Source organism: Coptis chinensis, chromosome 2, assembly GCF_015680905.1.
Source record: "Coptis chinensis isolate HL-2020 chromosome 2, ASM1568090v1, whole genome shotgun sequence".
NCBI classification, from domain to species: Eukaryota; Viridiplantae; Streptophyta; class Magnoliopsida; order Ranunculales; family Ranunculaceae; genus Coptis; species Coptis chinensis.
This window is the reverse complement of record NC_141457.1, coordinates 82020293-82042428: the sequence shown is the minus strand read 5'-3', so window position 1 is coordinate 82042428 and position 22136 is coordinate 82020293. Positions and strand designations below refer to the sequence as shown.

Here is a 22136-nt window from a genome sequence, read left to right as displayed (position 1 = left end):
TCCACCTGATTCTCATATCTCTATTTTTGAGGAAAGAAAAATAACTAATCCCACCTCTCCCCGAACCACTAACTTTTTTCAATACTTATTTTTACCATCCAAACTAACTATTGATTATACTACTTTTAAATGTATAAAAAAATAAATACCAAAAAAATAATTCAATTACATATCACTGAAAATTGAATAACGAAACATATAATTATTGAATGAATCACGACTATTTTTTCTCCTTTTAGTTGTTTATTTTAGGTAGTTAGGAATTGGGATGATGAGATCTTAAAAAATAATAAAATTTAGAGTGATTTTGAGTTATCCCCCCAAACTTATGTAGCGTTTTGTGTTTAACCCCCAAATTTTGAAACTTCACAATTAGACCCCCAATTTGTCTCAGACCTCTAACAAAACTGTTCATTTTTTCCATAATGCCCAAACTACCCTTTCAAGAAAATTGCTGAGCAAATTGTTTTCCCCTCAAATCCCTAAAAACTTTTTTTCCCTCCTAAAAAAAATCCCCAATTTCCCCAAATTATTTTCTCTCTCTTTGCTGCAATACTAGAATGCCCAACTCAATTCCCTGTCTCTACATCTCCTTTCCGCTCAATTCAAGGTAAATTGTTGTTTCGTTTAGCTGTAATTTCGATGTTTGTTCATTGCTTGTGTATATGTTGCTAATCTGATTAGAATCATATTAAGTGTTGAAATTGAGGTCGGGGCTAATTTGATTTGGATAAAAAGGGTATTTTTTTGTTCTTAATTTCAGTTGAGGTAATTAAAAGGTGTGTGGAGAGTTGGTTATATTGTTGGGGAAGAAAGGGGTAGTTTGGGTATTATGAAAAAATGACCAGTTTTGTTAGAGATCTGAGACAGGTTGGGGATCTAATTGTGAAGTTTCAAAATTTGAGGGTTAAACACAAAACGCGACATAAGTTTGGGGGGATAACTCAAAATCACCCTAAAATTTATCTTAAAACAGGATATATAGGTCACGCGTTGATAACCCGACCCATTAGACCTGAGAACTAATCGGGTTTATTAATGGGTTAACATATGTGACCAATGATATGACGAGTTCAGCGGGTCAACCCTTAAATGACCCAAAAGCCTTTTTTTTTCCAATCCGAATCTGCTAATTTCATATTGGATTCGTACTGGGTTAGTAGGTCGTGTACAAAATTGTCACCCTTACTTATTTTTAGCATCCAAACTAACTATTGATTATACTACTTTTTTTTTTATAAGTTAAAATTTATTGATTATACTACTTTTAAATGTACAAAAAATAAATACCAAAAATGATTCCAATTACTTTTACTTGAAGTTGCTTCTAGTTAAATTTTTTTTTGCCAAACGCCCCCTAACACCAGACTTTAAAGTGGTTAATATCAAGGCACTACCCACAACTTAATCCTCTTCAAGCTGATTATGAATGAGTATTAGGGGTTGTGTTGGGTTAGCGCTTTTCCAATTAAATTCTTTGACATTTCCGCTTTTAGTATTTCATTCTCGAGCAGTAGGTTGACTGATGCAACTAGATTTATTTGCAATGAACAAATTAGCAGCGGAGTGTCAAATACTGTACAAATACATTAAGGTTAGTTGTGCCAGATACAACGGCTAATTAGCAATTTGGCATGCACAGTCAACCCTCCAAAGCATTTGCGAAATGTTTGTAGTTTTATCGTGGAGGGGAAAATATACTTGTGCACGCCAAAGTGTCAAACACATGCATTCTGGTCAGTGCCTAATAAATAGTTAATAATCAAGACAAATGAAAAACTTGCACATTACAAATTTGTCAGAGGTGCGACTGCCAAGGCATATAGACATAACAGACGAGCAGCACGACTGTCTTGAGCGCCAAAGATATAGAGAGACTCATTAGTGTTTTTTTTTTTTGATAAGTTAAACTTTATTGATGAAGCCACAGGAAGCATTATTACAAATTGGGTGAGAGAGTTGTTCACACCAATACATAATATGACAACAACATACAGATCATCAGGAAGCTCTAAAAAGTGAATCTCAGTGTACCATTAAGTTTTCAAACCGTTACTCTCGGTTTCTGATCGCTCCGCCAACCCAATATCATGCCAAAGCCTTTACATTAGTGTACATACGATCCCTTCTAACCTGTTTATAGAGAGACTCATTAGTGCCAGACGGATTTTGAGAAAGCTACTACTGCAGGGCTATTTATAGTGAAAATAAAATAAGCTCAAATACTACATAGTCCAAGTGATAAATTACACAAGGTAAGCTTAAATACAACACATGTAACAAACTTACTAGTTTCATGCACGAGCAATCTTCAATCATTTATGTAACTACAGTATATATCGAAAATTTTAGTATGTGAGGACTTATGTATGTGGGTATATGAGTCCAATAGTGTATTGTCATTTGTCCATACATATTAATTATAGTTAATTAGTGAGAGATTTATCTTTAAAAGGAAACTAAATAAGGTGAATTTTATTTGAAATATTTTAGGGAGATGCAAACCGAAAATGGACTCTGGCCAGCCTATTGTCCAACAAAGCCAGACGGCAGCGCTTGTTGACTTAAAGTGGGTGTGTTTGAATGAACCCAACAGATGCAACCTTAATCCCCATTGAACCCTGTTGTAGTTATATGGTCCAAAGTCCAGACCATAAGTTCACAAGAACACATGAGAGCGAGCGTGCGAATGCGTGTATGATAGCCTAGAGACTGGTCTTTCTTTCCCTGCAAGTGAATGCGTGTCAGCATTACCAGAAAAGAGTGAGGAGTTAAATAGCCTCAAACGGTCATTATAGACGCTACAGAAAGTTGCTTTTCATATATTCCAGCTAGGGGATGACAATACCAAATTTTTCCACACATCGGTCATCAACTCATCGTCAACAGACAAGCAAATGAGAAATTTTGCAAGCTCTGATGATGATTTGACAAGTCCAATCTTCAACTCCTGTACAGCAAGAGTTACTGCACTAGATAACATCGACAATCCCCAAGGAAGAAGAAATCAGAGTAACAGTTTTCCAGATTGGACCAAACAATCCCCAAGGAAAAAGAAATCAGAGTAACAGTTTTCCAGATTGGACCAAACAAATCCGCAGGGCCAGATGGATTTATAGGAAAGTTCTTTCACACCTAATGGAATACCGTTGGCGGGGAATAACACAAACTTCATTCAACAATTCTACACCAATGCCCATTTCACAAAACCTCTTAACCACACAAACATCTTCCTAATCCCAAAAACAAAAAATCTTGATCATCCTTATCATTTTTGCCCAATCAGCCTGTGTAATGTGGCTTATAAAATATTGTCCAAAGTTATAGTAAATCGTTTATGACCACTACTGAATAAGTTTATAAGACCATACCAAAGCGCTTTCATTCCATCTCGGTGTATCCCTGACAACATTCTTATTGCCAACGAACTTTTTCACCACATCAACACCAGGAACAAAAGAGCTAAACAAAAATGGGGAGCAAAAATCGACTTATCTAATGCATATGACTGTATTAGATGGAATTTTCCGAGGAAAGCCCTTTATTCATTTGGTTTCAATGAGCACTGGTGCAATATGGTGATGTTCTGCGTGCAGTTTGTCTCCTACTCTGTTATCGTCAATGGAAAACCATGCGGCTACTTCAACCCAAATAGAGGTATACGTCAAGGTGACCCGCTTTCATCGTACCTCTTCATTCTAGGAATGGAGGTCCTATCCACTCATCTCCTACATACCCAAAAGTCCAAACTGATAAAGGGAATCTCTATTGGTCGTGGTGTCCCCTCGATACACCACCTGCTATACGTAGATGATCTTGTACTCTTTGGTAATAATGGGCTCGACGAAGTTACTGAAACGGTTGTGGCCTTGAAACTTTTCTGTCAATCATCGGGTCATCAAATCAATTTTGATAAGTCTTATTTGCTCTTCATCCCTCACTCGACGGTAGACTTCAAGCAAAACTCTCGTGTAGTTTTTGGCATTAAAAGACAACAACTAATTTTAGTCTATTTGGGGAGCCCAACTTGCCTCAGCATAGTAACAAGCAAGTCCTTCAGCCCGATACTTCTAAGACTGCAAAACAGACTAAGGTTATGGAAGGCATCTACCCTATCTCAAGCGGGTAGATTGACACTCATCAACACGGTTTGCTCCACAATTCCTACGCATCAGATGGTGGTTTTCAAACTACCATAAGTGATTACTCAGCCCATTGATATACATCGGCGTGCATTTCTCTGGGGACATGAAGTAAACAATAAAAAAGTGCACTCGGTTTATTGGGAAATGATTGAGAAACCAAAGTTAAAGGGAGGTCTGGGAGTCCAAAATCTCCAACATACTAACATATCCCTCCTATCGAAAAAAGGTTGGGAAGTCATTGCAAGCGACAGGTCTCTATGGGTCGATATTGTCAAGGCAAAATACCTCCGAAATCAAGATTTCTTAACAGTGTGCCCCAAACCACTTGATTCTAGAGTCTAGCGAGATATCATCAAGGCCCGTATAGTCCTTAATAAAGGATTAGGGTGGGAGATAGGTAATGGAACATCAATCCACCTTTTCACCGAGAGCTAGATTCCAAGTACTGGAGGTATTACCGCTCCGATATATTCAAATCCCACAATCAAACCAGTCTTCGTCTCGGACCTCATTGATAGTACAACAAGAAAATGGCGCTTAAACATCATCTATCACTACTGGCCAGAAGAAATTGCGAAGCAAATTATCTCCATTCCACTTTCTCACAGTGCAAACCCCGATAGAAGAATTTGGACTCTATCAATTAATGGGAAATATACGGTGAAATTAGGCTATCAGGCAATAAACTAAGACCACACCATCCCTTTATTTGATTGGAGAATCATATGGAAACTTTGATGCCGCCCGCGAGTAAAAGTATTCATGTGGAAGCTTTCACGGGATGCTCTGAACTCTTCAACTAATCTATTCAACATAGGTTTTAACTTTAACCCAGACTGCATATTCTGTAAAAGCCACCCGGATACCGCACATCTATTCCAGGAATGTCAATTCACCCATACCATATGGAGAACTAGTCCAATCCACCAAATTGCTTCCATACCCTCTAATGAAACTGTCACACCCCGAATTTCGATAATTCAAATAATATAAAAAATATCCGACTTCTTGAATCCGAGATGTGACAGCAACCTCAAAACCCAATCTATTTCATAACCCTAATGTATAATAACACATGCGGAAAATCTAAATAACAAATGCTCAAAACAATTATCTCATCATTATGAAAACTTACGATCAAATTTAAGTTACAAACTTCCTTACTTAACAATTCGGAAATAAATTAAAACATGTGTCCCCAACAAATTCCACTACATCTCTGAGGAAAATGAAATGACATCTTATTAAAAATAAATGCTAACATAAATCACGCGCAGCACGCCACCTTCTCGAATATCAGCTAACCCTATCCATGCTGACTATATTCATATAAGAACACACCCGATTAGCAAACATGCAAATCGGATCAGTATTATAAACAATGCTGGTATGAGTAGCCTTAGAAAAACCATTTAGATATATATAATACTTCATTCTTTAATTTGTACGGCAGGTAGTTCCTCTACCGAGGCGCCTTAGCTTAAGGTAGTTAGTTCCTTCATAGAAGCACCTTAGCTTCTAACTAAGAGTAAATAAAACTTATGGTATCCTAGTACTTACCTTTCTGCATGCTCTACCACAGAGTGGGTCCTCTCTGCAAAAATAATTAGTTAACTCACTCTCTTGCAAAACAATTTGTAATAATACTATCATGAAACGAAACTTAACTGGTAAGCTTTAAAACAATAACCACACGGGAGGAAAATATCATATCAGTAACATTTATCAAGTGTCCCTAACAACATATCGTCTCTATGTCTTACCTAGTTTTCCTGGCTACCACAATCGCTTCCCAACACCGAACATGTACATCTACATGCCTCCCCTCACGTAATGAACCACTCTGTGCGTAGTTACCCTAAACGGGATATCACATACTAGGTAACCCTCACACGAACGACATTATGTGGGTATTGCCACTATTCGGTATAAAATATCGCACATCTCGTTCTAAATTTTGCGAACGAGATAATCAAGCTACTATTCGGCTACGATTGCCCTACACATGGGTCAATCAACATCTTATACCCCCTATACAAGGGCCAATCATATTATGTATGCCCTACATAATGGGCAAACCACATGAGTTATGGTAGCTAGGTTCTAGGATTTTCGTTACATAATTTATTCAAAGTTATGTCTATGTCTTTTAAAATTTCAATCTCGTCACGTGTCAAAAATTTCACAATATCAACGTCAAATCTCTCTTAGATAATGACAAACCAATTTATACAGGCTTCCATAATATTCTACCATGGGATTAGTTCATAAAAAATTAATATAACAATGTAACACAATAAACAATCAACAGTCAACGGTCAACAGTCAAAGGGCCAAACCCAATAGTCACCAGTTCGGTATTCATCCAAACAGGTCCTAATGCAAACCCATAGATAAAACACTTCAGCCCATGGTCCTAATCCAACTAACCAAAACAAAGCCCAAAACTGAGGCCCAAGCCTTTATAACCTGGCCCAAAAATCTAAACAGACGTTAAGACTCAAACTGATCCACTTCAAAACATATGGACCAAGCCCAAAACAAAAATAGAAACCGGCCCAAAGAAACAACTAATTGGTTTCGGCCCAAGCCCAACCAAAATAGAAACCGAAAAAACTTAGAACCTTTGGATCCGATTTGATCCACCACTAAGCGCATACCGGACGAATTCCAGCCACCACCAACTCCTCTCTTCCGCAACCCTCATCCCAGCGGTTTGACTCCTTGGGAACAAGGCCCAAAATTTCGATATCGGTTCATATATCGGTGTACCCAAAAATCGAGATATATCGGATATATCAGATATGTCGGTGTACTTGGTGACCAGTCCAAAGTTTCTAAAATATCAGAAATATCGGATATATCGGTGGACATAATAGCAACATTTATTTATCAAGAAAACCATAAAAAAATATTGACAAATAATTAACCACAATGTCATAATCTAATGTACTCAAAGTCTCAAATTACAAAATAAGATAAATAAGTTACATCAAGTCATCAATACATAAACGAGTGACGTGGCTGGTCAACTTCCATACCCGATTCTTGAATCCTAACTCGCTTCACAATACCCCTACCCAAGTGTATCTGAGAGTTATACCCGCGTTGAGAAATTGTCGAACATGCCACTCATATTTTTGTGTTAGAAATTCTAACATGATTCCAATTCGAGGAGTGTTGGTGTAACTATACATTGGGTGCAATGCAACAAATCCAGGTGCAGTTCCAACAGATTCATAACTTGGATAGAGTTGTCTATATGTTGGTTCAGGCTGTGGTGCGCCATAAGGTTGTTGATCAACCCCCATCCAATATCCATATGAAGAACCATATGACGTACTACTCGCAGGGTGATTGATCATGCCACCAGAAGAATCATTATCTCTTGATTGGTTGTATCCCCAACCACTACTATATACACTCTCATTGTCATGGTCGTGTGTCCCTGAACTCATACTCATTGCTTCAAAATTAGAAGAAACTGAATCAATATCAACATCATTTCGTATAATGTGTCATCGTTGTCTTCTTTGACCAATACTTCCACGCCCTGGCTCATACATTCTTTGGGAATTGTCATTAAGAACTCCTCTACTACTATTGTTTCTGGCTGTAACCTCATATACTTGTGGGTCCAATGGAGTTTCCTCATCAGTTGAGTCATGCAATTGAACGTTAAAATTACCTCCACCTACACCACCACCACCACCACCACCACCATCACCATCACAATCACCATCACCACCACCATCACCACCACCACTATCATCATCATCAGTATCAGGTTCTTATGTCTCGTCATCACCAGAGATGTTCTCGGACAAATTATCTTGTGTTTGGAGAGGTGTGTCAAATTCGGGGCCCAAACTGAAACTAGGCGCATCGCCATCTTCTCTTATTACTCTGTCGACCATATCTTCAACATTTGGGTCAGGCCTACCTGATTCTGTATCCAACACAGGCGCTAAAAGATTTTTATCAATAACCCAGTCAGCCAATGGATCAACTTGTTCACTATCCATAAATACTTGGGTGAGGTCAATAATTTGATCATTATCTATATTTTGCGCACGTCTTTGCTTCAAACGCAAGTTGTAGTGGACCTTCACCAACATCATCAATTTTGGCGCGCCAATATGGTTCCTAAGTTTCGTGTGAATTAGGCCGAATGTGTTCCAATTGCGCTCACACCCAGATGATGAAGTTGTCTGAGAAAGGATTTTGATCGCCAACTCCCTTAACTCTTCTGTATCACCACCATACAACTCCCACCATTCAGCTGCATTATTTAAACCAAAAAAACACATATTAATTATCTATAGACAATGCATTTGAGTGATTGAGAGTATGAAAAAAATATTTCATTTACCAGGGTGTGAAATTGCTATTCCGACCTCTTTGCCAGGTGTACCAAATTCCCTAAATGATCCCGAAACGACATCATCTAATAGACCAAAGTGTTAGTGACCCAGCATAAATGTAAAATTCAAATTCTAACTTGAGAATATCAATATTCTTATTTTTACCTGATGCAATGCTTTTGCTTGTTTGCGACCATCACTAAATAACACTTTTGCTACTTTTATAACTACTTGTTTGTGGGGATCGGAGAATCCAAGCTTCAATGTGTATTGGTACTCTGGGTTCAGATACATTGCTAGTAGAAATAAACATAACTTTTAGGAATATTTGAAATAGAAATAATTTAATTAACTCAAACTAAATCAAATAAACTCACCAGCTGTGTGTAGCACATGCAGTAATTGTTTTGTCCATCTTTTTGTCGATAATATCAAGGACCCAACCACATCCGGGATTTGGAGATCTTCTCCCTCATTATTTCAAAGGCTTGTTGTACATATGGCATTGTTGGCTTCTTGTCACCATCCAACAACCTTAGGCATCTGTACAAAGGTTCAAGAATTTGTACAACATAGTTAACATCATTCCAGAAATGCTCTTGAGCGACTTGCTCCACGAGTCATCATACCCCTCACAGAATTAGCCCGATGGGGTGTCGAGATATCTTTGATCCACAAACATCGCTAAAGCGATATCTTTTTCTGCTGGAGACTTTTGAGAGACAAGTAGTTTGTGGCGAATCTAGTTGCTGCAGATCTAACTATTTCGCCACCACATGTCTCCCTCATTAATGCTAAGACCCTGGATGCATTGTAAATGAACTTTGTAATTGCATGAGCTTTTCGATACACCCGCCACCCGATGATGCTTGGCAATATCTTTTTAACATCAAGTCTATGCAATGACAAGCACCACGGTGTCCAAAATATATTATATCACGGTGTCTTCATCGGCAATCTTCCGACCTTTTGTGTGGCGGAACCTTGATCGGTTACTATATGCACCACATTTGGTGCACCTATCTCATCAACAACCTCTTTCATTAACTTAAATACGGTTTTGTGATCTTTTCGCTCAATCGATATCGAAAGACTTCTTGAAAATTGTTTCCCGGTCCTGATAGACCATGAAGTTAACGAGGGATATCTTTCTTGTCCCAGACCAACCATCACACATGATGGTGCATCCATAAGTTGGATACTTCTCTGCCACTTCCATTTCGAATTTGTCGATATCATCATTTTCCATCTTTAAATATTTTCCCGATTACCTCTTGTTGGTTGGTCCTTTCACTCGAGTAGGACATTTCGTGATGAAATCAATAGTTGGTTGGTAGTATGGATTGTTTGTCGTTAATGCATGTGGAGGTACTCCGGCAAAATTGAACCATGAACTGATCCGTCTACCCAACTTCTACCTCCATGTCTTCATTTTACCCATGTCTTTGACACTAGGTTGGTCGTGTCTCGGCTGTCTCATAGTGTATGGATCAATTGTTTCTTGTCTCATGGTTTTGGACTTCCGCAAACCCATGAATCCCTTTCCTTTGTTGCTTGATCCAGAGCTACTTCCTGACATAAAAGTAGTACGATGCCGAAAACTTCTTGCATGTTCTCCTTCCCTTTCTAGCTGTCTTTCTTCCCATTGGTCAGCTACAGAGTTTCTTCGTGCTTGTTGCATGCCCTGAAACTCCTTTGCTTCTTCTTCTGCGTCAGAATCATTGGAATCATCGTCCAAATTAGCGCACATTGTCTCCTCAACTCGAGTTTCATGCTGCCGTCTTTTAAGTGTTTTATTTGTGCCATCCTGTAGTAGGTCTCGCATTGCAATTCTTACATGTCCAGGGACTTCTTTACACCTTGCCACTTGGTTACCAACCCCAGATAAGTGCTGTTTTAGGCGACTGACCCCACCACTATGAAATTCTAATTGACAGTAATTGCATTTAAACTTCGCCTTGTTGTTATCCAACGGTACGCCATGAGACCAACCAATATCCGGTTTCCTAACCATTTTTCTCTTAGACAAATATGTAACTACGAAACAGTTTTTCCGAACACGTTGAAATATTGTACGTAGACAAATATAACTAATTAATTAAAATGTAAGACATACATTTAAAAAAGTGTCTACTCTTCAAATAGTCAAATACTACAACGGTACAACCCAATCCAATTTGAACTCCATAAAAAAGGATAGACATACACTGAAAGGTAAACAATAGTGATCGAGCTATGCATATAACAACAATCAATGAAAGAAATTGTTTTGATCTGCCGTAACTTTGGGCATATACTACCACCTTAGGCAGTAACCGCCATCAAACCGATAACAAAAGGATTGGAAATAGAAAAGGTAGAGAAAGATTCTATATTTATCACTACTGAACCCAACCCGCCCTCAGTCGGCAGATATTTATCTAAACAATCGCCTAGACCTCTTCGCTGTTTCACCATCGATGTCATCTTCACTGCCAGATTAACCCTTGTAACCTCAATCGAATCTCAATCAAAACTACTACAAAACACTTGTCCAAAAGGTAGGAAGATAACCAAGACGAACAATATCCCAAGTTCACTGATCAAATTTATTCCGGTAAAAGCAATCAACACTAATCACTAGGTAGCTAGCTAAGCACAACAAAAGGAAAGAAGAAGCTCTAATCCAAGGCCGAAAATTTCGGACGACAAATCGATGTTGCCGAAATATTTCGTTTTTTAAGCAATCCGAAATCAAAAGATTCGATATTTCGTAGCCGAGTATTTAAGCCTTTTTAGCCCGATATATATCGGCAAAACCGAAATATATTTTTATTTCGACGATATAATTGATATTTTCGACTTATTCGACATATATCTTTTGACTTTGACCGATGTTTGACTGATTTTTTATTATATTTCCGATATATATCGCTATATATATATCCATGGACCAAAATATCGGCGATATCGGCGATATATCTGATATATCGCCGATATATATATCGGTATTTTGGTACACCGACATTGATATTTCCAATATATATCCACCGAATATAGAACCCTTTTTTCTCAATATATATCGGAATTTTCGATATAAAACTTTATATCGCCGATATAATTGATATATATGATATTTACGATATATATCGGTTGACTTTTTTACCATTTTTTTTCGATATTTTTGATATTATATTTTCGATATATTTGATATTTCTGATATTTTAAATAGTTTGGACTGGTCACCAAAACAATGGATATATTAATCGATATCGATATTTTGGGCCTTGTATATATCGACGATATTTCCCGATATATTAGGCCTTGGATTTGTTAGTGGCTTAGTGCGTACAACATAAGTCACATGGTGATATGGCCATATGAGATCATCATTTGGTAATTCAATTTGGCTATATGCATTGATCACATTTGATCAAAATGATTACTGAAATCTACTTTCTTAATATAAACAACTCACCCAACATTCCCAAGTTTAGATTAAGTAATATTAAGAGCAGTACCAACATTAACAACTTGTGAATCACAATATAAAGTAATCTCATGATCAAAGTTAACATTTTTAGTAAACCTCTTTAACAAAAATGAAGAGATTGGTTTTGCAGCTAAATTAGTAACTAAGCAGAAAACAAGTAACAACATAACTGAAAATAAGTACCTGGGTACAGAAAATGCCGACAGCTTTTTTCCCCGTGATGCTGTGACTTTGGTTTTTGCTTTGGTTTATGAATTTGTGAATCCTGTGATGAGTTGTGATGAGTTAGTGTGAAGGTTGAGGAGAGGTTTTATTTTTTTGTGAAGTAGCGAGTTTGCTAACATTCACAGAATGAAGTCCCTTTTTCAATGACAACATCAGATGCTAAAGCTAAAGCAAAAACTTTTTTCTTTTTCACTTTATTCCAAACCTTTTTCACTTTTTTCTTATGTAGCTAACAGCCTAACATTCACTTTTTCACTCTAATCCTTCGAAACCTTTTTTTTTTTCACTTTATTTACAATTTGCTGAACTGCCGATATCTCGCCGATATATCTCGGATATCTCGCCGATATATCTCGGATATTTCGGAAATTTCAATATTAAAAATTGGTCAAAAAGTCAACCGATATATATCGATTATATCGGAAATATCGATTATATCGGCGATATAAACTTTCATATTGGAAATTCCGATATATCTCGGAAAAAAAAGGGGTTCAATATTCGGTGGATATATGTCGGAAATATCGATATCGGTGTACCAATTTACCGAGATATATCGGCGAGATATCGGATATCTCGGCGATATTTTGGGCCATGCTTGGGAAAACTCCTAACACTTTAACAAAAGCCCACACTCGATTCCTCACATCAATCACCCTTCCTCCATCCTGGATCGCGCCGCCATTAACGCCTCCTCCAAGCTTCAACAACACTCAAACACCCCCACTACAACCAATCATCAATTAACCAACACAACAACAGCATAACAGTTCAAAATAATATATAGGACGATGTTTGATCTCGCGCCGCCATTAACAATCACTTCAGAGTTTCAACAGTTCAATCTCAGAATTTCAGAGTTTCAATAGTACTAAAATTTGACAAGTTTTAACAATAGCGACAGGACGAAGAATAATGATAGAAGAACGAGTTGTAAAAATGAGCGGAAACCTTGGACAGTAAAGCTATTTTTGTATACACGTGAAAAAGAAAGAAAATTAACTACTCACCTCTCGTATCGCGAAAAAGAGTATATAGAAAAATTACGCGAGAAAACCAATCCCAAGCTAGCTTGCACAATCCGCCCTATCTCTCTCCGTTCTACTTTGTTTTAGCTCTTATGTGTAGTTTTTGTTTTAAGAAAAACCTTATTTTTCCGGAGACCATTCTAAAGAATTTACCTACCATATATTTGGCTTAATTTTTTTAGAAACTTCCCATTTTACTAAATATCCCTATTCATAACTATGGAATATCATTCTCTATTAAAAGTAGTATATCTATTATATACCTTATATTAATATCTTGTTTCCTCTTTATTTGAAAACTTTCCAAATATTAAAAATAATCTATACACAACATTCAAAATTCAAAATACTAGTTTTCTATAGTAAATTTTTTGAAATTACTATCTAGTCTTCCCTCCTTTCTCTATCTATCAAAAAGTCAAACCCACATTTACTAGCACGTTTGACCAGGAAATAAATATCAAATATAGAAATACTAAATATTGTTATGAAATAATGTACAAATAAATTGGGGTCTTACAGCTATACACACCTTAAAGGAATCTCGTCCCGAGATTCAGCGATTGAGTACACTATGCGAATAACTCCGGATGCGCGACTCTAACCTTGTCCTCTAACTCCCACATAACATCCTTCTCATCTTCACTCTATTGCACCTTCACCAGGTTCACTTGCCGCCGCCGAAGTTGTTTCACGTCACAGTCCACGATGGTTATATGTTTCATCGAGTATGTCAAATCGTCATTAATCTCAATCTCACCTGGCTCAACAATATATGTCGGGTCTTTCACACACTTCCGAAGCATGGAAATATGGAAAACATCATGTACAGAGGATAAAGTAGAAGGCAAAACGAGGTGATATGCCATGCTGCCAATGCGAGCAACAATCTCAAACGGTCCAATAAATCTAGGGCTCAACTTGCCCTTTTTCCTAAACCTCATCACACCACGCATAGGGGACACCTTCACAAATGCATAATCCCCAACTTCAAACTCAACTCCTTTCCTCTTCCGATCAGCGTAGCTCTTCTGTCGACTTTGAGATGTTTTAATCTGTTATCGTATCGCACTAATATTCTCTGCAGTCTCCCTAACAATGTCCGGACCAAGTAATATACCATCACCCCACCTCGGCACAACACGTCGGTGATCTACATGGCCTCCCATAAAGGGCCTCGAATGGTGCCATGCCAATACTAGAGTGAAAACTATTATTATATACAAACTCAACCAAAGGAATGTGTTCCTCCCAACTGCCTCCAAAATCAAGGACACATGCCCGCAACATGTCCTCCAATATCTAATTCACCCACTCTGTTTGTCCTTCCTTCTGAGGGTGATATGTTGTGCTCAAGTTCAGCAGACACTCAAGTCTTCTCCTTCTCCGAAGATATATCCCTCAATCACATCTACAGAGAAGGGAACTTAACAGCAGACACTCTGGCATTACTATAGCTAGACACATGAGTTGGCATGGTAGACCACCTGATTTCATATGTAAAGAACTCTATTTCGACTGTATGGGTGTTTCAAAGCCCAGATTAGTATAAATAATATGCAAATATTTGAGGGAAAAAAAAAGCTAGGAACATGAATTCCAAAAAAGAGTATGGATTGAATTTAAAACTACTCCATTGTCCTCACTACTTCAAAGAGTAATGCCCTTAAGAAGTAAGAATATGAAATGAACTAACTATCAAGTTAGTGATCCAACTTGTCGATTTTTTTCGATTTGGTGAGTGAACTTTTTTTTTCATTCAATTTCACCTCTACTTTCAATTTTTTCCAATTTGGTGATTTTGTGAAAATCAAGGCGACAGATGTTAACAATTTTCATACGTGGCAATAGTTATTAATTTTTTTTTCATACGTGGGACTAATGACAAAATGACATCATATAGGCATACACTACATTCCACGTGGGCTCACTCCCATCTCGACTTTGGTTTGAAATTACCAATCCAACGGTCATATTTCATCTACTTAACTAATAAACACGCTTCTTCCCCAAAACTCTTTGAGTTCCCAAAAACTCTTTTTTTTACGAAGAAGAACAAGTTCATTATAATCCTTGTAATTTTATTGATTTTAGTTGGTTCAGTCGGATTTAAACATTCTCAGATTGTTTTGGAATGTAATGAGACTTGCTTTGTTTTAGAAGAACTTTTGGAACATTCACTAGCTTTAAACATTGGTTTGTGAGACATTCATTCATTCAACGACACAGTTAGAACAACAACATGGACTCGAAACAAAAACAGTCTCAACACACATACTTAAACAAGAACATAGACACTCAAAGAGGAACACGGACACGAACAGAGGAAGTGAACTTCAAACTAGAACAACTAGTTGACTCCCTTCTTCTTCTTCGATCTCCTTCTTTTTGTTCTTGGTGGTGGCAATGCTTGCACCAACTCCCCTAGTTCTTCCTTCTTCTTGCAGTTCCGTTCGCTCATTGATCCAATCCAATGTCTTCGTCCTCCTTTAGTTAATGGCTTCATTCTCCTTCTTCGACGTTAAGTTTTTAAAAAATTAGGGTTCAATTGTTTTTTATTTCAATCATGGCGAGTTCAATCACTTTTTCGCTCAAAACACTTTCAGTCGAGGTAGTGGTACTGGTTTCTGAATAGTGCCACGGGTTGCAATCTTCTGTCATCAATATTTTCTTTAATATCTCAAAGCATAGACATGTGTGGTAGACTGTAGCAATCTAACTAGGGTAGGGAACGGGTCGGATATGGCTATATCCGAATCCTAACCCGAACCCGAATAGTTTGACAATACCCGAATCCGAATAAAACCGAAATCTTCAACCCGAATCCGAATCGAACCCGACCAATCCGATCGGATAACACCAAAAAAAAAAAATTAAAAAAAAACCCAAAAATTATATCCGAACTCGAACCCGAATCCGACAGACCCGAATTCAAACCAAACTCGAATAAATAAACGGATATGAAAATCGACCCGAACCCAAACTATTCGGATTCAGGTCGGGTCGGATTCAGGTCAAACCCAACCTGATTCCCTTCCATAAATCTAATGCATCCCAACAGTATTTTCATATTTTCCAGGCCATTGCATGCCACATGTGAAAAAAAAATGAATAACCATTGCCACGTATGAAAATAATTAACGTCTGTCAACTTGATTTTTACATAATCACTAAATCGAAAAAAATTGAAAGTAGAGGTCAAATTGAATGAAAAAAAAATCCACTCACCAAATCGAAAGAAGTCAACAAGTTGGATCACTAAGTTGATAGTTAGTTCATATGAAATTCTTTGCTCATATCCTTTTGATGCATACAGGTGCATAAATTATGCTCTATCGCATCTTATCAACAGTAAAAGCCTAAATGCATTTATACTATCCGCTATTGTATATTATACTATATATCATTAGTCCCACCTAAAATTCCCATACGCGAAGACACCAAGTCCCTTTGCGCATAACATCTAGTATCGGAGCTCATTTTCATTTCATTGCCTCGCCTTTGCGCATAACATCTAGTATCGGAGCTCATTTTCATTTCATTACCTCGCAATGACTTGCTATCGAAAATCAGATCTTTATTTGAGGTTGGCGACGAGGGTTTTTTTGTTTGAATGTTTGATAATCTGATGACATGGGTTTGTGTCTTTGTGATATGCCCAACGTACGAGCTAAGAAACTTTGATATAGTCAACTGTGGTGTACCCAATATTATATAGGTTGGGTATTGATGTAAATTTTTTATTAAAAAAAAGGAGGGAGAATTAAGTCATAAACAAATACTATGGCAAATCTACTATCTATATACTAAAGTAGAGACCTCTAAAAGAGATTTTTCTCTCTCGTAGGTGGCATTCTAATATGAAAGATAATATTTTCTCTCTTATGTGGCTTTCTATAATATTTTCTACTATGCCACGTGGACTCTTTAGAGAGTTTTATTCAATTTCCACTTTCTAAAAGAGTGCCTACTTACCTCTACCAACTCTCCCAACTTAAGTGCAATTCAAATTAGTTCGCACAAATTTCCGAAAACATAATTATGTTTAACTAGCAATTATTTTCTCCAAAATAGAAAAAAATAAAAATAAATTACTAACTATCAATTATTTCCTCAAAAATAGGAAAGAAATTGATGAGACTCAGTTCTTGAGTCTATGGGTTTGTCTGGTTCACGGAAAAAGGTGGAAAATAAAACGTTTTCCAGGAATTTGAAATGCGTCACGTGTTTGGTAACATGTGGAAAACAAAAAAAATAGAAATTGGTTTCTCTAAAACATAAAAAGGAAGGAAAACAACTAACTTAAAATAAAAAAGGAAGTCGTTTTCTATTTTCCATCCCGACAACAACTCACGGGTAGTGAACTGGAAAAAAAAAATTGTTCAAGCTCGAGAAGGTAAGTTTCCCACTCTCTCTTCTCTCTTCTCTCATTGATTAATGGTGGTCTCCCTCACTTCTGTGTTCATATCTCAAAGGTTTCAAACACATCTCCACCGATCAAATCAGCGTTTGTTTGAGCATAATAAGGTACGAATTTTTTGTTATTTGATTCAAACCATCGATTAAAATATCGATTTGGGGTCGTTGTTGTGATTTCTTTGTGCCAATTAGTTCATTTTTATGTTTTATTGTTTATGTGGTTTGGATGTTGTAGATCTGGTGTTTTGAGATTGTTGATGGTAGTTAATTTGTGTTTATTGATGTTTATATAGTGATGAGTTGTTCATTTTGTAAAACTTTGTTACTGTTTCATATTGGTTTTGAGTTTTGCGTGTGTTTTTGGTCTTCTTCTTCGGTTTGTAAGACCAGAAAACTAGTATGCAAACTTCTTTTTTTACTGTGAAATTGAAAGTTTATGTTGAAGCTTCTTCTTATATAGTTCGATCTAGCCTTGTGTTTTTGAATTTCCTTTGTACTTTGTTTGTATTGTGAACATTGGCTATGATCTTTCCTTTTACTTAGATGAGTAGTGACAACGATTTTGAAAGGACGCGTAAGGTAGCTGCCGTCGTTGGAGCTATGGCAGCGGTTACAAGTGCAGTAACTACCGTTTTCGCACTAGCAGATAGCATACCAAGGAAGCCATATGTGAATCGTGACATCGACAGAAAATTGTACTTGGATGGTATAATCAATGATGATAGTGAGTGTTACGATCTTTTGAGGATGAGTAAAGAGTCGTTCCGAAAGTTGGTTGTTTTATTTAGAGAAAAGAATTTGTTAAGAGATTCAAGGAATACGAAAGTTGAAGAGCAAGTTGCTGAGTTCCTTCATACTATAGGGCATAACGTTAAAACCCGAGTCATCAAACATAATTTTTTACGTTCAGGGGAAACAACTAATCGATATTTTCATATTGTTCTAAAAGCGATTCTTAGTCTTTACAAGGATCTAGTGGTGGAACCAACCACTGATATGGAAACACCTCCAATTATACGATGTAATGAAGTGAGATTCTGGCCTTGGTTTAAGGTAAAATATAAATATATTCTTTAGTTAAAATTGTTAAAAGTTTTCTTATATTTTAAGTAATTAGTTTTTGATTGATTGTAAATAAGGATTGCATTGGAGCAATAGATGGGACTCATATTCGTGTGAAGGTACCTGAAGGTATACGCAATAGATTTCGTGGGAGGAAAGAAAAACCTACACAAAATGTCTTGGCTGCCGTTTCCTTTGATCTTAGGTTTACTTATGTGTTAGCTGGTTGGGAAGGGTCAGCTCATGACGCACGGGTACTTGAAGATGCTTTAACAAGACCTAATGGACTTAAAGTCCCTGAAGGTATATATATAAATGTATATATGAATGTATTGTTTACTTATGTAATATGGTAGATAATGATCCCTATAAATAATGTTATTTCCCTTGTAGGGAAATATTACTTGGTAGATGCTGGTTATCCTAATCGCATGGGATTCCTTGCTCCATTTCGCGGTGTTAGATACCACTTGAAAGAATGGAGTGAGCATGAACCAGAAAATGAGAAGGAGTTATTTAATGTTCGTCATTCATCATTAAGGAACTCTGTTGAACGAGCTTTTGGAATCCTAAAGAAACGCTGGAAGATATTGGATGATTCCGAGTCTTTCTTCTCTTTTGATACACAAGTAGATGTGGTCCTGGCTTGTTGTATCCTACACAACTATATCATCGGTGTCGCTCCTAATGATTTGTTCCTTTCAGAGCCAGATCCTGAACCTGAGAGTGGAGAGCCTCCAAAGAAAAAGACAAAACTTACTCAGAAGGAGCAACGTGAGCAAAAGAAAGAGTGGGCTGCATTTAGGCTGAATATGGCACAGGTTATGTGGGATAACAACTTAGTAAGAAAAAAAGCAAAGGTGACACAGAAAGAGCAACTTTAGAAAAATTAGGAGTGGGATAACAAGTGGTGTTTGTACTGTAGAAGAATTTGTGATGCAAGCTTTGTACATAGACTATTATGGTTTTTGTTTTCCTAGTTCTATGCTTGTATAAGACTTCAATGGTGATTAATATGATACTATGTTTTGATTGTGTAATGTTTTATGTAATTTTTGTTATGCTTAAGGTAGTTTAGATATGTGCGGTGGTTACTTGCACCTGCTTGTTCCATACATGGGATAACTATGTTGATTTGTTAATTGTGTCATGTGACTAACATAATATTTAGGAATGGAAGAAACTCAACAATCTGTGAAAGGAAAGTCCAAGCAAGAGAAAAAGAATTATAGGTGGACTGATAAGAAAGAGAAAGTTTTGATCTCATTTTTAGCAGAGTGTGCGAGAAAGGGAGAAAAGAAGGGAAAAGCATTCAGCAAGTCCACTTTTACATAGGCGGCTAAAGCTATTTCCGATGCCTTTAACGACACTTGCACTGCGGAAAATGTTGTTGGTCGTATGAAAACTACTAAGGCAAAATATGCAATGATTAAGAGCCTTAAGGAAAGGAGCGGTTGGGCGTGGGATGATGAGCTTAAGATGATCAAAGTTGACAAAGAAGATGCTGAAGATTTTATTGAGGTATTTGTTTTTTTTTTCAAACTCAACAGTTGAATCTTTTACTGCCATGTCTTTTATTAAAAATTGGTTCTTGAAGTTGTTTGTTTGAGGTATATGTTTATATGATGATTAGGCTTGTTGTTTGAACTGAGTTTAATGTTCTTTTATACCCAAGGTTGGCTGATGAAGGTGTTAATGTGCTGATGAGCTGTTAGTGCTGATGAAGGTTTATTTTCACTGGTTTAGTGGTCTGATTATTTAATTGGGATTTGTTTATTTGCTCTTGGATTGTTCAATTTAAGCTCATAAGTAGTGTTCATTACTTGTTTCTTCATTACTGTTGCTGCTTTTCTTTGTTTGGGCTGATAATTAGTGTAGACCAAATAGGGGGATACTTTCTCTAGCATGTAGAGTTGGATGGAACTTTTGAGGCTTTGAAAAAGTTTAAGTTAATTATTAAAGATGAGAACTGTAGGATTGTTGCAAATGGGCACAGTAAATGGATTTAACTGTTTAAGACTCAAAGTACATGCTCAATGACCACTTGAAAGTGTCTTGATAGTTAATTTATATGCGATTACCTATTTGGTAGCTTTACGTTCTCCCTGTTTGTTTGATGTCCCAGAATTGTCTGGCCGCGTGAATTAATTTCTAGGCGGTCGCCTAAAAATTAGAATGTTTAGTATTTATTGATGAGCCCTATTGACGATGGAATTTTTCTTTGGCTAATAGATCAGTCAAAGTTGGGAAGGGTTTGCCCATTTGGTTGATCAAGTGGATAGGAGTACGTAAATTTGCCCCGACCAAGTTGATTGGGGAGTTCGACAAATCTATTATAGTAGGTAGTCTTGTCATGTAGAAAAGGTGGACTTCCATTCCGCCCGAGTGCTAAGCTAGATAAAACCTTGTGGCACAACATGGTATTTGCCCATATGTCACAATACCAACGACACGAAGCATTTTAAAGCCATTTCATTCACTTTACGAATTGAAGTTGACTTCCCATAATGCTCTGTCTTGGATACTTATTCTCCTATTAGCTGTTTATTGTCCTTAAATATTGTTTACTTCACTCTATCTTTTTATTCTGCACAACATAGAATGTCGGTAGTCTTTGTCGGATCGATCTCATATGGTATTAATAAAGATGATATTGAATTTATGTAGGATAATCCATATGCAAAAGGCTTGTTGAATGTCCCAATAGAGCAATATGATGAGTTGTCTCTTGCTTGTGGGGATGACCAAGCTCTGAGGGGAGTTCGAAAGGCAATTGCAGATATACAATCTGAAACTGTTGATATTGAAGATGTAAGCGAGACTCGAGGGCACCACAAAAGGCAAAGAGGAGTAGGCAATGGGAGGAAGCATTTTGAAGCTTGACGGGTTATCGCAAACAAGTTTCCGCCTAGCAAATGCACGTGAGTAACGTCGATCAAAGCTTTTGTGACCGAAGTCTTCTATGAAGTGATGAACATGGAAGGGTTTGATACTCTAATGTTAAACTCGGCTTTTGAGTATCTAATCGAAAACCCTCTTGCCGGAAGCGGTTTATTTCAAAGACTCATGAACTTCGTATGAATTGGTTGACGAAGTTTTCGCGGCAAGAGAGTGACTATCTGAGTTTTCATATTGATTGGCAAAATCGGATGAAGAACCCAACAAGCAAATGAAACGGATTCTTGTCATCCACATCCAGATTTTTGCGTGGATGGTATGCTTTTGCATTTAGAATATATGGAAGTTAGTGTATCGATTTTATGTTCTTGAGGTGATACTAATACTAATGTTGTCGATATTTTTTCTTAGAACTGATTTTATGTTCCTAGAACTCGATTGTTTAGTCTAGTGCACACAACCGATAGTTTTGCTTGGGCATATTGGAACTTTGCATGTTGAGGGTATGTCCTTAATATCTTTA

At 37.1% G+C, this 22136-nt stretch overlaps 2 protein-coding genes and 1 long non-coding RNA gene across 5 annotated transcripts; 2 read left to right on the top strand and 1 right to left on the bottom strand.

The window, feature by feature from the left end:
- Positions 1-1910: 1910 nt before the first annotated feature.
- Positions 1911-12293, bottom strand: LOC147518266 (uncharacterized). Its single transcript, XR_015214026.1, has 3 exons — positions 12165-12293; positions 5706-5739; positions 1911-2133 (listed from the first exon to the last, which is right to left on the bottom strand). It is a non-coding gene; the product is annotated as an uncharacterized LOC147518266 (long non-coding RNA).
- A 5165-nt stretch (positions 12294-17458) lies between these two features.
- LOC147518265 (protein ANTAGONIST OF LIKE HETEROCHROMATIN PROTEIN 1-like) lies at positions 17459-19755 on the top strand. Of its 2 annotated transcripts, XM_086590158.1 has the most exons (5): positions 17459-17630; positions 17710-17761; positions 18197-18706; positions 18793-19018; positions 19109-19755. In XM_086590158.1, exons 3-5 carry the CDS (start codon positions 18197-18199, stop codon positions 19597-19599), a joined length of 1227 nt encoding a protein of 408 aa, XP_086446284.1. In that variant the 5' UTR covers positions 17459-17630; positions 17710-17761; the 3' UTR covers positions 19600-19755. The 2 variants fall into 2 exon arrangements, with proteins under 2 accessions (XP_086446284.1, XP_086446283.1); XM_086590157.1 differs by having other exon boundaries at positions 17536-17761.
- Positions 19756-19850: 95 nt separating this feature from the next.
- Positions 19851-22136, top strand: LOC147518264 (uncharacterized). Of its 2 annotated transcripts, none has more exons than XM_086590159.1 (2): positions 19851-20236; positions 21383-22136. In XM_086590159.1, exons 1-2 carry the CDS (start codon positions 20114-20116, stop codon positions 21596-21598), a joined length of 339 nt encoding a protein of 112 aa, XP_086446285.1. In that variant the 5' UTR covers positions 19851-20113; the 3' UTR covers positions 21599-22136. The 2 variants fall into 2 exon arrangements, 1 of the variants encoding a protein (XP_086446285.1); XR_015211743.1 differs by lacking the exon at positions 21383-22136 and adding an exon at positions 20391-20549 and having other exon boundaries at positions 20101-20236.